At 43.1% G+C, this 14283-nt stretch overlaps 1 protein-coding gene across 1 annotated transcript in view; it reads right to left on the bottom strand.

Annotated features, from left to right (window-relative positions):
- Positions 1-14019, bottom strand: part of GRID1 (glutamate ionotropic receptor delta type subunit 1) — a 532011-nt gene extending 517992 nt beyond the window's left edge. Inside the window, exons 1-2 of the mRNA XM_054382279.1 lie at positions 13941-14019; positions 11649-11804 (exon numbers count right to left, since the gene is read on the bottom strand). Coding sequence (XP_054238254.1) covers positions 11649-11804; positions 13941-14019 — 235 coding nt within the window. The remainder of the gene's footprint in view (positions 1-11648; positions 11805-13940) is intronic.
- Between the last annotated feature and the right edge of the window lie 264 nt (positions 14020-14283).

The raw sequence follows: 14283 nt of genomic DNA, 5'->3' as shown, positions 1-14283 counted from the left end.
TGCATGTAACTTCCAGTATTGCCAAAATGCCCTGTAGCAAATATAACTAACCACTGTTTCTTTATGACATTCCTGGTATTTTGCTATTCCTTAGGGCTACTGTAATGCTCTCAAGGAGCACCTCTGGCTTCTTGTCCATGTGTGTTCTCCATTTCCTTATAATGTCAGAGATACACAGATTTAAAGGTTAAAATCTAAAATAAAATTTAAAAAGAAAAAAAAAGAAGAAGAAGAAGATTAGCTGCCATATCAGTGAAAGCAGGAAGAGAGACTTAATTCCATAATACAAGCTCAAAAATCACTGCAGCAGGTAACACAGAGGAGGCTATGTGAAACTTAAAGGTTTCTCCTGGCAATCACTGAAAGGTGGCGAGTCTCCCAGAGACACATTTAATTTCCTTAATGCAGTTCCACTTCTTTTAATGTAAATAGAAAAGATGAAACCTTTGTTTTCTCATGTAGATATAGTAACCATTAGCAAACTTTAGAATATGCTCCGAAATAACATCTGTGTACTGCTGCCAACAGATGTTGTCATCATGATGATTAAAATGCAGTGGAAATAAGAATAATCCAGCAAATCACAAAAAGCATGTTCATAAAATCTATTGCATTGAGCAGTGGCAGGAAAGAGTAAAGTACAGGGGGGACACCATGCTACCAAACAAAAGAAGGCAGGCAAAAAAAAAAAAGGAAAAAAATCAGAATTCAAAGAAATAATTTATATTTACGAACTTCACTATGAAGCAGAGTGATGCATTTGCTGTCTATATAAAATGAGGCATGGCTGGAAGTGAAAAGGAAAACCACAGGCAAAAAGGAAGGTGTTTCACCAGCTGGATGCCTTTGAAGAACTGAAGTTTTGGTGAAGAACCCCAGGCATAAATATATCAGCAACAACTGTACAGTCCCTGACTTGGCAATAAGGCAGTAAGAACAAATGGGTAACAGAAGGAAATCCTTTCCTCAGATAAGGATTAGGTTACCGGGGAAAGGAAAAACAAACAAAACAAAACAAAATAACCAAACCTAATGAAACACAGCAAAACATCTTTTGAGAACTAGGATCAGAACAATCAGGCATCCCTAGTCACTGTATTGCTCAGATGAGACTGAGTTTTAGCTGACATGTTTTATTTTTAAGCAACAGTGTAAGAGCAAAGAGGACACACCAAGATCACAATAACATAAACCACTTCCAACACATGACAAGGCATTAAGCCTTTAAAAACCCATTTGTTAACCAGCCTTGCCACACCAGTGCAACTGCCAGGGGCAGAGAAGAGAGGGAAAGATTACTCCAGCCACCTGCTTTAAGAAGGTTGTCCCTAATCACACTTGACAACAGCACTGCTGCTTGCCTGTGCAGCTGGCTTTATGAGTACCCATCCAGAGGCAAGGCAAAATTCCACTGCCTGCTGAAGCACTGTAATACATTTAATGGGTACACTAACTCATGGCTGAGGACACTGCTTCTCCAGAAACCTTGCTGCAAGACCTTCCCTAAGAGTTACCACACGCAGTTCATCAGCTCCCTTACAAATTGCTGGAGTTTTTTAAAGAGAAAAAAAAAAAAAGCTTGGTAGTGCTGAAACATGAAATTACTTTTCATGTGGATCATACAATGCTTTAATCCAGATACAGGCACTCCTATTTCAAGCTGCCCTGAACAAGTGACTTTCTATAAGCAGAGGTTCAGTGAACCTCAACTTCTGCTAGACTGTATCTTTCTCCATCTTGTCCTGTGAGCACAATTTGGAAATGCCTTTTTCTTCTCTCAGGAAAGGAAATGTCTGCCATGGGCCAATTATTTGCAGACTGATTACTTACTGTGGCACCCCTGCCCTTCTCCAACCTCTTTAAAAATCCAGACCCATACTGTACAAACATCTCACTCAGACCAGAGGAAGCACAAGCTTTTTTTGTTTCTGTTTGGTCACTAAGTTCTACCTATATCAAACCCACTTTTACTTCCATAGTAACTGATATACTTCAGGATAAAAGTAAGCTGAAAGAAAAGAAAAATAAAGTTTCAGCAAAAATAAACTTCAAGCAGGTAATTGAGTTGCTACCTTTAATTCTTTGTGCACTTCAACAACCTAGCCTTCTGTGTTTTGACCCCTCTGAGCCTCTCAGGTAACTGTTCTCATGCAATTTTTTTTTTTTTTAATTTAAAACATCCTCAAATAGGATAGAAAATGGTAAAAGCATTAGTCCTTTAGGTAAAAATGCAGCTAGTATTCCACAGAAGACAATGCTCAGTTTATACCAGATTTTCCCTTGGAGTTATGCAGTGGTTTTACACTATGTCTTTAAAATTTTTCACAGATCTTGAGCAGAAAGTAGTAAAAATGTAAATAAATCACTATTGGGTGTAAAAAGGAAAATAATGATTATTCTAAACAATTCCATTGGACAGATATCTACCATAAGATTTGGATCCCAAAACAACTTCTCTCTCTTCTCGCTTCTTTCCTGGGGAGATATTAACTGGCTTTGCTGACCTTGGCTGCATCGCTTTTGTTTTGGCTAAGTTTAATATATCTCTGCTTCTTTCTCTCTTCCCTTTGTACAGGGGGGCAAGGGGAAGGCAGGGACAAAGAAGCCATTACAGCTTCCCTGGTCCTTGGCCAGGGGGGTCCTGGTACTGTTTGTTGATTGTAAATACCTGTAAACATTGTAAATACTGTATATTTGTACATATTCACTGCATTCCATTCTAGATTGTAGTTTTGCTTGTAAATACAGCTTTCATTTGCTTCCCAACTGAGCTGGTATAGCAAAGTTAATGTCGGAGAGGGAATTTTCAACCCACCACAAGTTCTAAATGATTTTTTTAATACGTGTAAAACTAAGTTGAGGGTTTGCAAACACACAGAAAGGACAATGAGAGGCTCTTGTCTGCTGTAAACCAACTTCTCATTCCACTATCCAAAGTTTTACCTTTATCCAGAAGCAGAGAGGTTAAGAAAACAAAGTGCTATGGAAATGTTGCTCTACATCATCACACATTTTCTCCACTGCAAGTATTACCAAGCGCCAAATAACTGGTATTTCCTAAATACCAAGTAATGGTATAAAGTAGAATCGTTTACCTGCTGACAAAGACAGTTCTCAACATTTACTTCTATGGAAAATCCTTTTATTTACTTTCTAAATAAGAACAAATCAGATTGTGAGGATATTGATAGTATTCCATCACCAATGCTACTAGCTGAAATCTCAAAGATTCAGATAAGTAAATTAAAATGCAAAAGATTAAATGACTGAACTGAGAAACAGGATACATAATGAGAGCTTGGACCCAATGGAATTTTTGTTTGTTTGAGCTTGTTTTATTTTTAAGAGATAAAGGAATTTCTTAGATATTATTCTACTGAATATAGAGGGGGAAAAAATGTTTTCTTACTGTCCTTTTACTCCCTCAATGAAAGGTTGCTAAGAGAATGGCTCTCAGTAAGGTCAAGCAGTAGAAACCCTGCTGTGTGTTTTAATGAAGCCAAACACCACTTGAAATTAATGCTTCTTGGTTCTTTTTACCTTTAAGCACTGTCTGTTAGGGCCTTCCAATATTAATTGCATATCTGAATATATAATATAATAGGCAAAAGGAAAAAAAAATGGACAGTCATTAAGATGCCAGAACAGGATCAAAAGAACAGAACTTCACAAAACTGGGGCTAGTATAGCCTCTTTCTCAAGACAAACCTTTCAGGCTATAGAAAGCACTCCAAATCTACAAACCTGAACACAGTATCAAGCACAGCAATTGGGTATCCAAATTATAACTAAATGCAAGATATTAAGAAAGACATAAAAGAAACTCTTTTAACACACTCCTCATTTCAGATATTTATTGCCTTAAAGTTATGCAAATTAATGAGATCTTGGCATATTAGCATGTCATTATTATCTGCCTTTGAGATTATTAGAGATCTACATATTATATTAAAAAAATGAGGTTCTCAAAATGTTGCATGCTGTTTAACAATCTCACTTCATTTTTTCATGGACAAGAATCCTAATAACTGAAGAACTACATGAAGATGGACATTAGCTGATCCCTTTCCTCAGTGAACAGTGTAATAGAAAGGACTCTCAGAATAGCACCTAGATTTCAACTTCAGAGCTAAGACATTTTTGTGTAAGGCAGTCTGCATAACTTTGTCAAATACAAAATTGACCACATATGCCATTTTTCAAAATCATCAACTGAAATATCTGTCAGTTACAGAAACATTTTTTGCCGGAAAAGCAATAGCTGTGTGGGCCATTTTCATCCCAGCAGGGCACTTTCATATAAACAGACATCTGCTTAAGACAAAAAAAAAAAAAAACAAGTTTAATTTCATAGAATTATAAGACTCACAGAGAAGCATCATTCCAATAATAGATTCTAAGCAATTATTTTTTTTCCTGAGGATAAATAGAAAAAAATACCTCTAAGCATAAGATGACAAAGATAAGTAAAGACAGAGCAGGAATTCCCCTAAGAGGGAATTTATTATTAATAAAACTATAAAAAAAAATTGATCTTTATGTAAAAGGTTAAGAAGAGTTTGAATATAGTTCCTCTAAAATGACAAAAAAATTAAATCCAAAGTAACTATTTCAGTCACAGTCTTACTGTGCTGTAGCACTATGATCAGGCACTATCATAGTTGTATAACTAGGCTTTGAGGCTTTGTTTTGTTTTCCTTCCAGTAAATATGCCATGAACAGCTTTAACAAACATGATGATAGCCCCTCTGTTCAAAGATTGTGTAGTTTTAACTCCTTTCATTGTATGGCTCAACCATGGCATTATAAATCACATCAAAATATTAAATTCCTCTCATTCTGCAAGTATAAAGATGTAATTTAAAATGTAATACTTAGATAGTCAATCCTTTAATCAGCTGTAGCTGAGAGACTCTGAACACAGAAAAGCTCATGACATATTTCCTGCTGAACACATTACACTAAGCCTAGCAATTAAATTATTTGTATGGGGTATTCAGATGTGTGTACATATATATGCATGTATACAGATTGTATTCCACAATATAAGATAATTTTCTTTAGCCATTATTTTAACTAGATGAGGCTGAGGTGGTTTTGTGCACTCATTTCACATTTACAGCTCCTCCTCCACAGTAACAATTTGGAAAAAAGCTGTCACGGAGAAACAATGCACCCAGAAAAATGTTTTCTTCAAGAAAGAAAAAATTAAAGAAAGGGAAATAGAAAGAAAATCTTTAACCACACTCTTTACAAATGCTGCTTATTTCTGATATTTCTTTGGGGGTAACTTCTAGCATGCTAGTTAATGGGGTAGCAGATTTTCTGTAATGAAGTCCTAGAATAAGAAACCCAACTGCAGCTCCTCAGTGAATGAGCAGGATCAGCAGCAGAATCGGTGGGAAAGACCATTAGGTACTGAAAAAGAATAGTAGCCTAACCTGCAGCTGCTCTTGTGTATGAGATTCACACCCAACATGGAAATAAAGGTATTAACAAGTCAGCATGCTGGAAGAGAAGAAATGAACTTAACCTGTTAAGAAGGTAGAGTGAGTTAAAAATGAAAGACAGAAAGATAAGAAAGAGAAAGAGACAGAGACAGAGAAAGAGACACAGAAAGAGAGAGAGAAAGAGGAAGAGAAGGAGACAGAGAAAAAGAGAGGGAGAGGGAGAAGGAGAGGGGGAGAGGGGGAGGGAGAAGGAGAGGGAGAAGGAGAGAGGGAGAGGGGAGGGAAAGGGAGAGGGGGAGGAGGAGGGAGAGGGAGAGGGAGAGGGAGAGGGGGAGGGAGAGGGGGAGGGAGAGGGGGAGGGAGAGGGGGAGGGAGAGGGGGAGGGAGAGGGAGAGGGAGAGGGAGAGGGGGAGAGAGAGGGAGAGGGAGAGGGAGAGGGGGAGGGAGAGGGAGAGGGAGAGGGAGAGGGAGAGGGAGAGGGAGAGTGAGAGGGAGAGGGAGAGGGAGAGGGAGAGGGAGAGGGAGAGGAGTAAAAACGTGCACCTGCACAGCAAGGTCTTTCTGACCATGGGAGGGAATCCCTACCCACACTCTTTCTGGCTGTTTTTTAAAAAGTGTTGAAAGGTCAGATTAAACGTAGGAAAAAATGCTTCCAAATGTGACAACAAAAGTCTCAGAAGAAAAGTTTGAGAAAAGTTAATCCACAGTATATTGATACAAACCAATCCTTTCCAATTCTAGCAGATAAGAATTTTTATTTTTCTTTTAATGTTAAAACTCTAAGTAGAGCCTATGATTTCTAGCAGTCAAATCAGTAAAGCTTTGGGGGTTTTGGTGATTTGGGTTTGGTGGGGAGGGGATTGTGGGTTGTTTTGTTGAGAGTTTGGGGGGTTTTTTGTTGTTTTTTTTGAAACCTAATAATTTACATGTGCAATGCTTTATGAACTTTCACCTTATTTTTGTTTCCATTTGTTATGCTTGGTTTTGCTTTCTCTCTACTCCTCCGCTCTGACATTAAAACATCCTAACTCTAAACACAACAGCTTTCACTTCTGGGACATGTGAAACATGAAACTACAGCTCAACAGAACTTCTCACTCTTCATCTACCAAAGACACCTGTCCAATGTAGCTTCATATGGTGCTGTATTATCTAGGCTTACCCAATGGCAAGGGGATGGTTATCACCATGACCCAGAGATATCTTTCCATGGTTATTTTTAGGTCTTCCCCTTCTGTATTTAATAGCCACCTACATTTAAATCCCCTCCAAACAAAGAAAATAGTCCTTTAACTGAAGCCTGCAGCCTGTATTTTGCCAAAACCAGGACACAGCTTCTGGCCCACCTGTGCGTTTCTAGTTGGTGACACTTGTGCTACCTTGAGATAGCTCTTTTTGCAAACATGGGGCTCTATGTGCAAATATCCCAAGGCATGTGCACACACTTGAGCGTGCAGTCACTCTGCTTCTCCACAGTTCTCTACCACTGGGCAACGCATGTGTGACAAGCATAGCTCTGCCTAGGATTTTAACCAAATGACTGAAAGAGCAGCAGCAATGGAGCTGCAAGGCACCTTTCTCCAGCTCTGTATTTAATCTTAGTTACCTATACATCGATAAGCTTACACCTATTTCAACAAATTAAACTGTTAGAAAGCAACAGCAGCAGTAACTGGAAACATATGTGCTGAGCCAAGATAGTCCAAGACCTATGTGCTGATCTCTTCTCCCTGGTATCCAGTGGTAAGAAGTGTGGTAATGGTTCAAAGCTGGCACAAAGCTTTGGAGGGACATGTAGTGATAGGACAAGGGATGATTGCCTTAAACTGAAAGAGGGTTGATTTAGATGTGAGAAAGAAGGTCTTCACCGTGAAGGTAGCTGCCCAAAGAGGTTGTGGATGCCCCCTCCCTTCAAGGACACGTTATCTAGTGGAAAGTGTCCTTGCCATTGGTAGGGGATTGGAACTAGATGACATTTAATATCCGTCCCAACACAAACCATTCTATGAAAGCTGCACAAAGGGAGGTTTAGACTGGACATTAGGAAGTACTTATTCACCATGAGGGTGGTCAAACATTGGAACAGGTTTCCTAGAGAGGTGGTCAACGCCCAAAGCCTGTCAGCATTTAAGAGGCATATGGACAATGCCCTTAACGACATACTTTAACTTTGAGTCAGCTCTGAACTGGTCAGGCAACTGGACTAGATGACCAATGTAGGTCACTTCCAACTGAAATAGTCTATTCTGTCTCTTCTATTCCATGCCAAGTACACATCATTACCAACTCCTACAGACTACTATAAGAGATCGGATTCATTCCATGGTACACAACATAGACACCAAAGAAAACCCAGAAGCTCTGAGTTGCTCTGAAACCCCAGCAGCACACATGGGGCTGACAATAAACCCATTTATGGAACACCATTCTTGCTCTCAAATCACATTCTGATTTTCCAAATTTGTTCTGGTTTCTGAAGCCGACAGCATTTTAACATCAACAAGCACACATACAAGGGTGCTCAAATTAGAAACAATACATTTGAAATTGCTATGCAGAGAGAACAGCAGGCTTCAGCTCAGTGAAAGCTCCATAGATGTGAAAGCATCATCTGTTGAGAAACAGGGTTTTAAAGTTCCACAGTTTCAGCGTCTCCACCAGATCACTTCTCCAAAGAGCACTACAAAGTTAAGTATTAGCATGTTTGTGATTTGAGATCATTTTCTTAAAATGATATGAAAAGTACAGTGATTCCCTATATATGTGTGTGTGTATATATATACACACATACATATATACACACATATATATACATTTTTTTCTCCTATTCTTCCATGACAGTTACTGAAAAAAAACATTTTTTCATGCAAGTAATTGCCACATAAAAGTAATATTAGACAAAATGTGATGAAAAATGACAATGTCCTGCTTTATGCATACACCAGTCTGTTTATTTTTTGCTGTTCTATCCCTTGCCACTGGAGTTCCTTCCACCCACTTGCCACACTCTGTTATAGAATATGAGCTTCATGGGGCCAAAACAATTTCTTTACTTATCAGCACAACAGGATCTTGTTTCTGCAACAGATATGAGAAAGAAAAACAAAGACAGAACACATTTTACACCTTGCGTTAATTACTGCTCTCTGGCACTGAACACAACTATTAACATGAGTGTCCACAAGGGTCTTCATCATGCTCTCTGAATTTTATTTATCCATTTCAGTCACTAGAAACTACCACAATAGTGCCCTTTTCTCTAAAGTAAAGTGCCTAAAGCTTTCTCTTCAAAATCTTATCATCTCAGAACCTCCAAGTACTGAAAACTGTCAAGGTATCTTCTGTTTGGCCTTTAGTACTGCCAAGGCACTGCTCCTTCTGACAAAACCCTACAGTTACTATCTTCTCTGCTTCTTGCCCATGCAGAAGTTCTTCAGTTGCACAATAATGCTAGGTCAAAGCATGTTACAAACTATCTCCATTGGTAATTAACATCTTGCTCCAAAGTCTAATAGACTTTGTTACACAGAGGGATGACTTTGACAGTTTTACCAAAACAGTATCATTGAAATGAAGATCCTTGCTTGTAGCCCTCTTTTAGAAGGACTTAAGGAAGAATTTACAATGTCATCTCACAAGACTGTAGAAAAGACACTTCAAACAAAAATAGTATTTCTGATTGATTTGATTGCTTGAACTATTCTGGCAGTAGTATCAAAATGGTCTATTTGTCCTCCAGGTAGGTTTTTATCACAAAAAGTTCCATGGCTGTGAAACGAATGTTTGCAACATTGATTTCCATGGCACTGCTTAGAAAGACACTACAGAAGAATAATGTGGATGTCAGGGCATTTTATGTAGCAGCAGCAAGATTCTGCAAGGAATCTGGGCAGCAGATTCGCTTCAGGTTATTTTGACTACTATAGGCAATATTCTATCAAAAATGAGCAGGACATCCATACAGTGTGATAGATTGAGCTTTTCAATAGACAGAATGACACTAAGTAACACTGGGCAGAGAGAAGGTGCTCAGTAAGAGCAGCCCAGCACCTTGTACATCCCACAGATCATTCTGTTAGAGCATTGTGTAATAATTTCAAAAGTAGGAAATTAGACCTTAAAAAAACATAAGAAAAAAAACCCCAGACCTGACATGAATCAACAAAGCAAACCACGAAACTGAGCAGAGCCTGATACATTTCTCTCTCCTACTCTACCAAGGTTCTACTCTCATATAGGATGATTTTGTAGTCCTCCCAAAAGCAGACGCATTTATGTATTTTAATGAAGCAATGTCAGAGAAAAGGTTCTATTTGGAGTTATGAACATTCATCAGCCACTTCCTTAATTCTCCAGCACGGGATCAGTTCATCAAAGAGCAATTCTAACTGCATGAGCCCTGAAAAAAGTATCTTGAAAGGGGCAGGAAGAAATATCTTAATTCATATATATTCAGCTAGCACAAAGATACTGTATAAAAAAGTTAAATGTCTGACCAGTCTTTGCTGTAGTTTCAGCAAAGATTTTCAACAGAGACATTTCATTTTCCTAGTAGTCTTCAACAAATGCAAAACTAATCTTCAAGGTTAGCAAATAAATCAATTAAAAAAAAAAAAAAACCAAACAACCTAGTAGATCAAGAAGAAATCTCTAGTTGGTCATGCTTTTCTGCTTTCAGCAAACTAAGGAAAATAATTCTGTCCACAAAACTGTCAGCTCAAATCCCAGGGCATTCAGAATATTTTCATAAAGTTTTACTTCTGAGAAGAGACATTGTTGGAAGCAATTGTTCAGCCAGCCAACTACTGTCACTTCCATGAATATGAATAAGATCCAATATAGGACACTGAGCTTTTGCAAATATAAGAAGATCCAATTGTTCAGAGTTAATCTTTGCCAGAAAATCAACCCACCATTATTTAGAAATTTTTTTTTACACTAGTATCTGACTATATGGGTGAAGTTTTGTTTTAAAGTCCCCTTCTTCCTATTTTTATAAAGTTTTTTTCATACTGCCTTGCTAAGCTTTCAGAGCAGCAGAAGTCCTATTGTTAATAGCATGAGGCCACTGAAAAAGTATATATTGCTGTTTCTCCTAAAGGTGAATGATATTAACTAGCACATACTCTGAGGAAGAAAATAGAGAAGAGATTGATCAGAGTTCATGAAAACGAACATTTGGTGTACTTTTGTAGCCATAATTTGCATTTGCACAACTCAGACATAAATGCATATGGATTAATGCAAATTCTCATACAGGCGAAGATTCACTCTGCTCTGTAAAACTAAGGGTAAGGCTGGTGATGAATCATTTTTTAAAATATTCTAGTCTGGGTATATAAATAGCTCTCTGTTTCCAGAATAATTACTACTGAGAAATACAGCTTCTGAAATAACTTAGGCCCTAATTAACCTTGGCTTCATTAAATCACAAATAATATCTTTTTTAAGCCCTATTTGTAAATGCAAGCTGATTAAATGTTTCCCTTTGCAAAAATCTAATTGAAATTATTTACCTATGTAGTTACTTGTCAGACCTTGTATAACTCTGGGAATGTTTTCAGCTGGCGACTGGGCTATCTCACCCTGCCCCCGGCCTCTCGGGAAGGAGCTCACTGTCACCGCCGGCCGCCCCAGCTCTGCTTCCCCATGGGGGTGCGGGGGCAGATGCATGGAGAGAGAAATGACCCGCTGCTCTCCGCAGCTCTTCCCGCTAGCGTGGAGTCCTCCCTCCCGGACCCTCGGCGCCGCACGAACCCTCCCCTCTAGGCTGGACACCCTCGTTTGCGCTGCTGTGCCCCCCCATGTCCATGCGTGGGAGGATGGGGACAGCGGTGGCACCCGGGGCTCAGCCTCGCAGAGGTGGAGAGAGGGGGCTTCGCGGATCCAAGAGCGGCCCGTAGTCCCCTGACCCTGCTGGGTCTCCTCTCCCGCGGCTGCCGCCCCTGGCATGGCTGGGCACGGCGGGGATGGGCACGGCGCAGCAGCCGCCGCACCGCGCCGTCCCTCCCCTTTCCTTGTAAGACAGCGCCAACCCCCGACCGAAGAAAAGTTTCCAACCGAGCTCCAGGACAGGTCTGAGCGGTCACCGGCGCGGAAACCGCCTCCTCGCCAACGGGCCGGGCCGGGGGCGGCGTTCTCAACCCCGGCCCGGCGCCCAGCCCGCCCGCGCCGTGGCTGCCACCCCGGGGTGCTCACCTTCCTGCACCGCGTGGAAGGGGTTGTTGGCCTCTATGAGTTTAATGGAGTAAGTGATTTTCTCGCTCTGGAGGATGTCGTCATTGAGGTTCAGATCCGACACCGCCTGCTTGAACACTTCGTCGTCCTTGGCAGCATTGCCTTCGAAAATGGCACCTGAGAGAATGAAGGCGGCAGGAGGTGAAGACGGCTCGGCCCCGCTTCTCACCGGCTAGGCCCGCCCGCTCACCAGCCCAGAAACTCGGCTCCTCCCCAGGCCGTGCAGAGCTCGACCCGGCTTGCACGGTGCTAGGTGGAGTAGCTCCCCGGGCACCTGTGGGGCAGGACCCACGTGTGGTTGGCCTCGTCCCGGGCACGAGGAAGCACAACCCTTCTCCGGCCACTTCTGCTCCTCAGGCTCTTGTGGAGCCCTGCCAGAGCCACGCGGCGGTGAGGGGCCCGCTCCGTCAGTGACAGAAAAGGGAGCAAGCTTGGGAATTGGACCAACTTTTTGCTCACTGCTTCGCCGCTCCCTAGAACGCTGCCTGTCGGGCAGTGGTGTTATTGAGGCGCACACGCGAACACGAAGCTCGGATTTGTGTCCAGTAACCTGGGAGCTTTAATTTCACTGTCCTGTTTATGCAGTTAACGTGAAAACATCTGGCGATGTGTGTTACATAAGATCCTGTCTCTACCGAGTGTGTGTGTGCCCACGCCAGGCTTACTGCCCTGCTCTACGTAACGGTGGGAGATCTTCAGTGCTGGCAACAAAACAAGCGAAAAGCCATTGTCGCCCAGCCTGGAAAAGTCCTGCTGATTCACCCTGTGCATGCCTGTGGCTGGAGCCTCCGCGCACTGCCCGTGTGAAATCACAGCTCTGCAAGCAGCAAGCCCTTCTCTCCTGCCGTCGGACGGCTATTTCTGCGAAGAGTTAGCTTGCAAACACCACTCGGGATGAAGCTCGTGCGAGGGGAAGCCGAGGTGACACCGTCCACCCGCGCGACAAACGGGGCTGAGAGGATCAGCAGCCGAGGCTGCCTCACCCCAGATCTCCCCGCGACTAGGGCACTTTCCGCAGCCCCCGCGGTGCTCCATTGCCGCCGAGGTCTGCCCTGTCCTGGGGAGCGCCCCTGGACCTGAGTCCCAGCTGCGGTCAGGGCTGACTCCGTCTGTTTAATGGCTCCGCATTGCTGTCTGCCTTAGCTGCGCCCCGGGCTCCCGAGCTTCTTCCACCGGCCTCGGACCCGTCGTGCCGGGAAACTTGTTAACAAGGCCAGACCATCTCTCCCCTTACCCGCCCCGGGTCCACACGGGATTTCCCTCCCGTTTCCGTGGAGCCTCCTCTCGCCAGGATCTCTGTCGTCCCGGCCACTTCCTTTTTTTTTTTTTTTTTTTTTTTTTTTTAAATCTCACATCCTCCCCAAAAGGCTGGTGGAATTAAGGCTTTTCATTTCCCGGCCGTACTCCCGTCTCCTCCTCCACAAGTGATTCTCTCCCCCCTCTCCGCCCCTAAACATCCTCATTTTCCTTCCTGCTGGTACCTTTCAACACTAGCCAAAAGGTGACTGCAGAGCCTCGCTTTTGCTTGCCAGGCTTCCCGTGGACATCAACATGCCTTGCTCCCAGAAGCCATAAAAGTTCACATCAGCCTTTCCTTTGCCTCCCATTCATCCCTCCCTTCCTCCCGCTGCTGACCCAGCCTTCTTGCTGCCCAGGGGTTTTAATGAGATCTTATTCAAACCACAACACTTGCGCGCATAGCCACACACACAGAGCCGCTGCAAATCTCGCCTCTCTAACCCTTTCCCAGCCAAGTTCCTCTCCCGCATTCCAGCTCGCTGACACCTGCTACGACAGGGGATGAAAACCAGGGGATTATCGCCCCTAAACTTTTCCCTACGATCACGTTCGGATTATGCCTCTCTCCTGCCCGGGTGTTGGGGGCGGTTGTTTGTTTTCTGTGGAGAGGATTGGGGGGGGGGGGGGGGGGGGGGGGGGGGGAAGAGAGTCGCTGGGGAAGAAAGCCTTTCCACGCAAACAAGTCCAAGCACAGGCTTCCCAGCCCCATGGAAGACCGCAACGGCGGCCCTGGCGGGTCACCTGCCCCGCGCCCGCTCCCGGCCCCGCAGCCTGGCCCAGCCCGGCGCACAGCCGGCATTTCGCCCCTAACTTTAGAACAGGGGAGGGGGGGCTTCAGCTGCCTTTCTCTCTTCATCCGCTGCCTGTGCCATCACCGCGGTTAAACGAGACGCTTTCTTCATTTATTTATTTATCTGCCACGTCCCTTTCCAACCTCCCCACTCCCTCTCTTACCAATGTGGATGATGGAGTCCGCCCGCACCGAAACGCACTGAAATATCCAGGGGAAAAGCCAGAGCATCAACACTTCCATTTCCAGCCTCTCACACAGCACATCAGCCCGGATTTGGTGGAGAGACAGACAAGGGAAAAGAAGAAAAAAGGCGCAAGTGCCGCTGAAGCAAGGCAGCGAGCGCGAGGGGAGATGCTCAGACACCCCCCCTTAGAAAAAATCCCAAAATCCCCCAGAATCTCAAGAATTTTCCAAAATTGAGAAAAACGGGCAAGAGGGAGAGGTGGAGGGAAAAAAAAAAGCCGGAGCTAAAACCGCACGGAGGTAGATCCCGGGTTGACAGGC

This window comes from Indicator indicator, chromosome 7, assembly GCF_027791375.1.
Source record: "Indicator indicator isolate 239-I01 chromosome 7, UM_Iind_1.1, whole genome shotgun sequence".
NCBI lineage: Eukaryota > Metazoa > Chordata > Aves > Piciformes > Indicatoridae > Indicator > Indicator indicator.
This window is presented reverse-complemented; position numbering and strand designations above follow the sequence as displayed.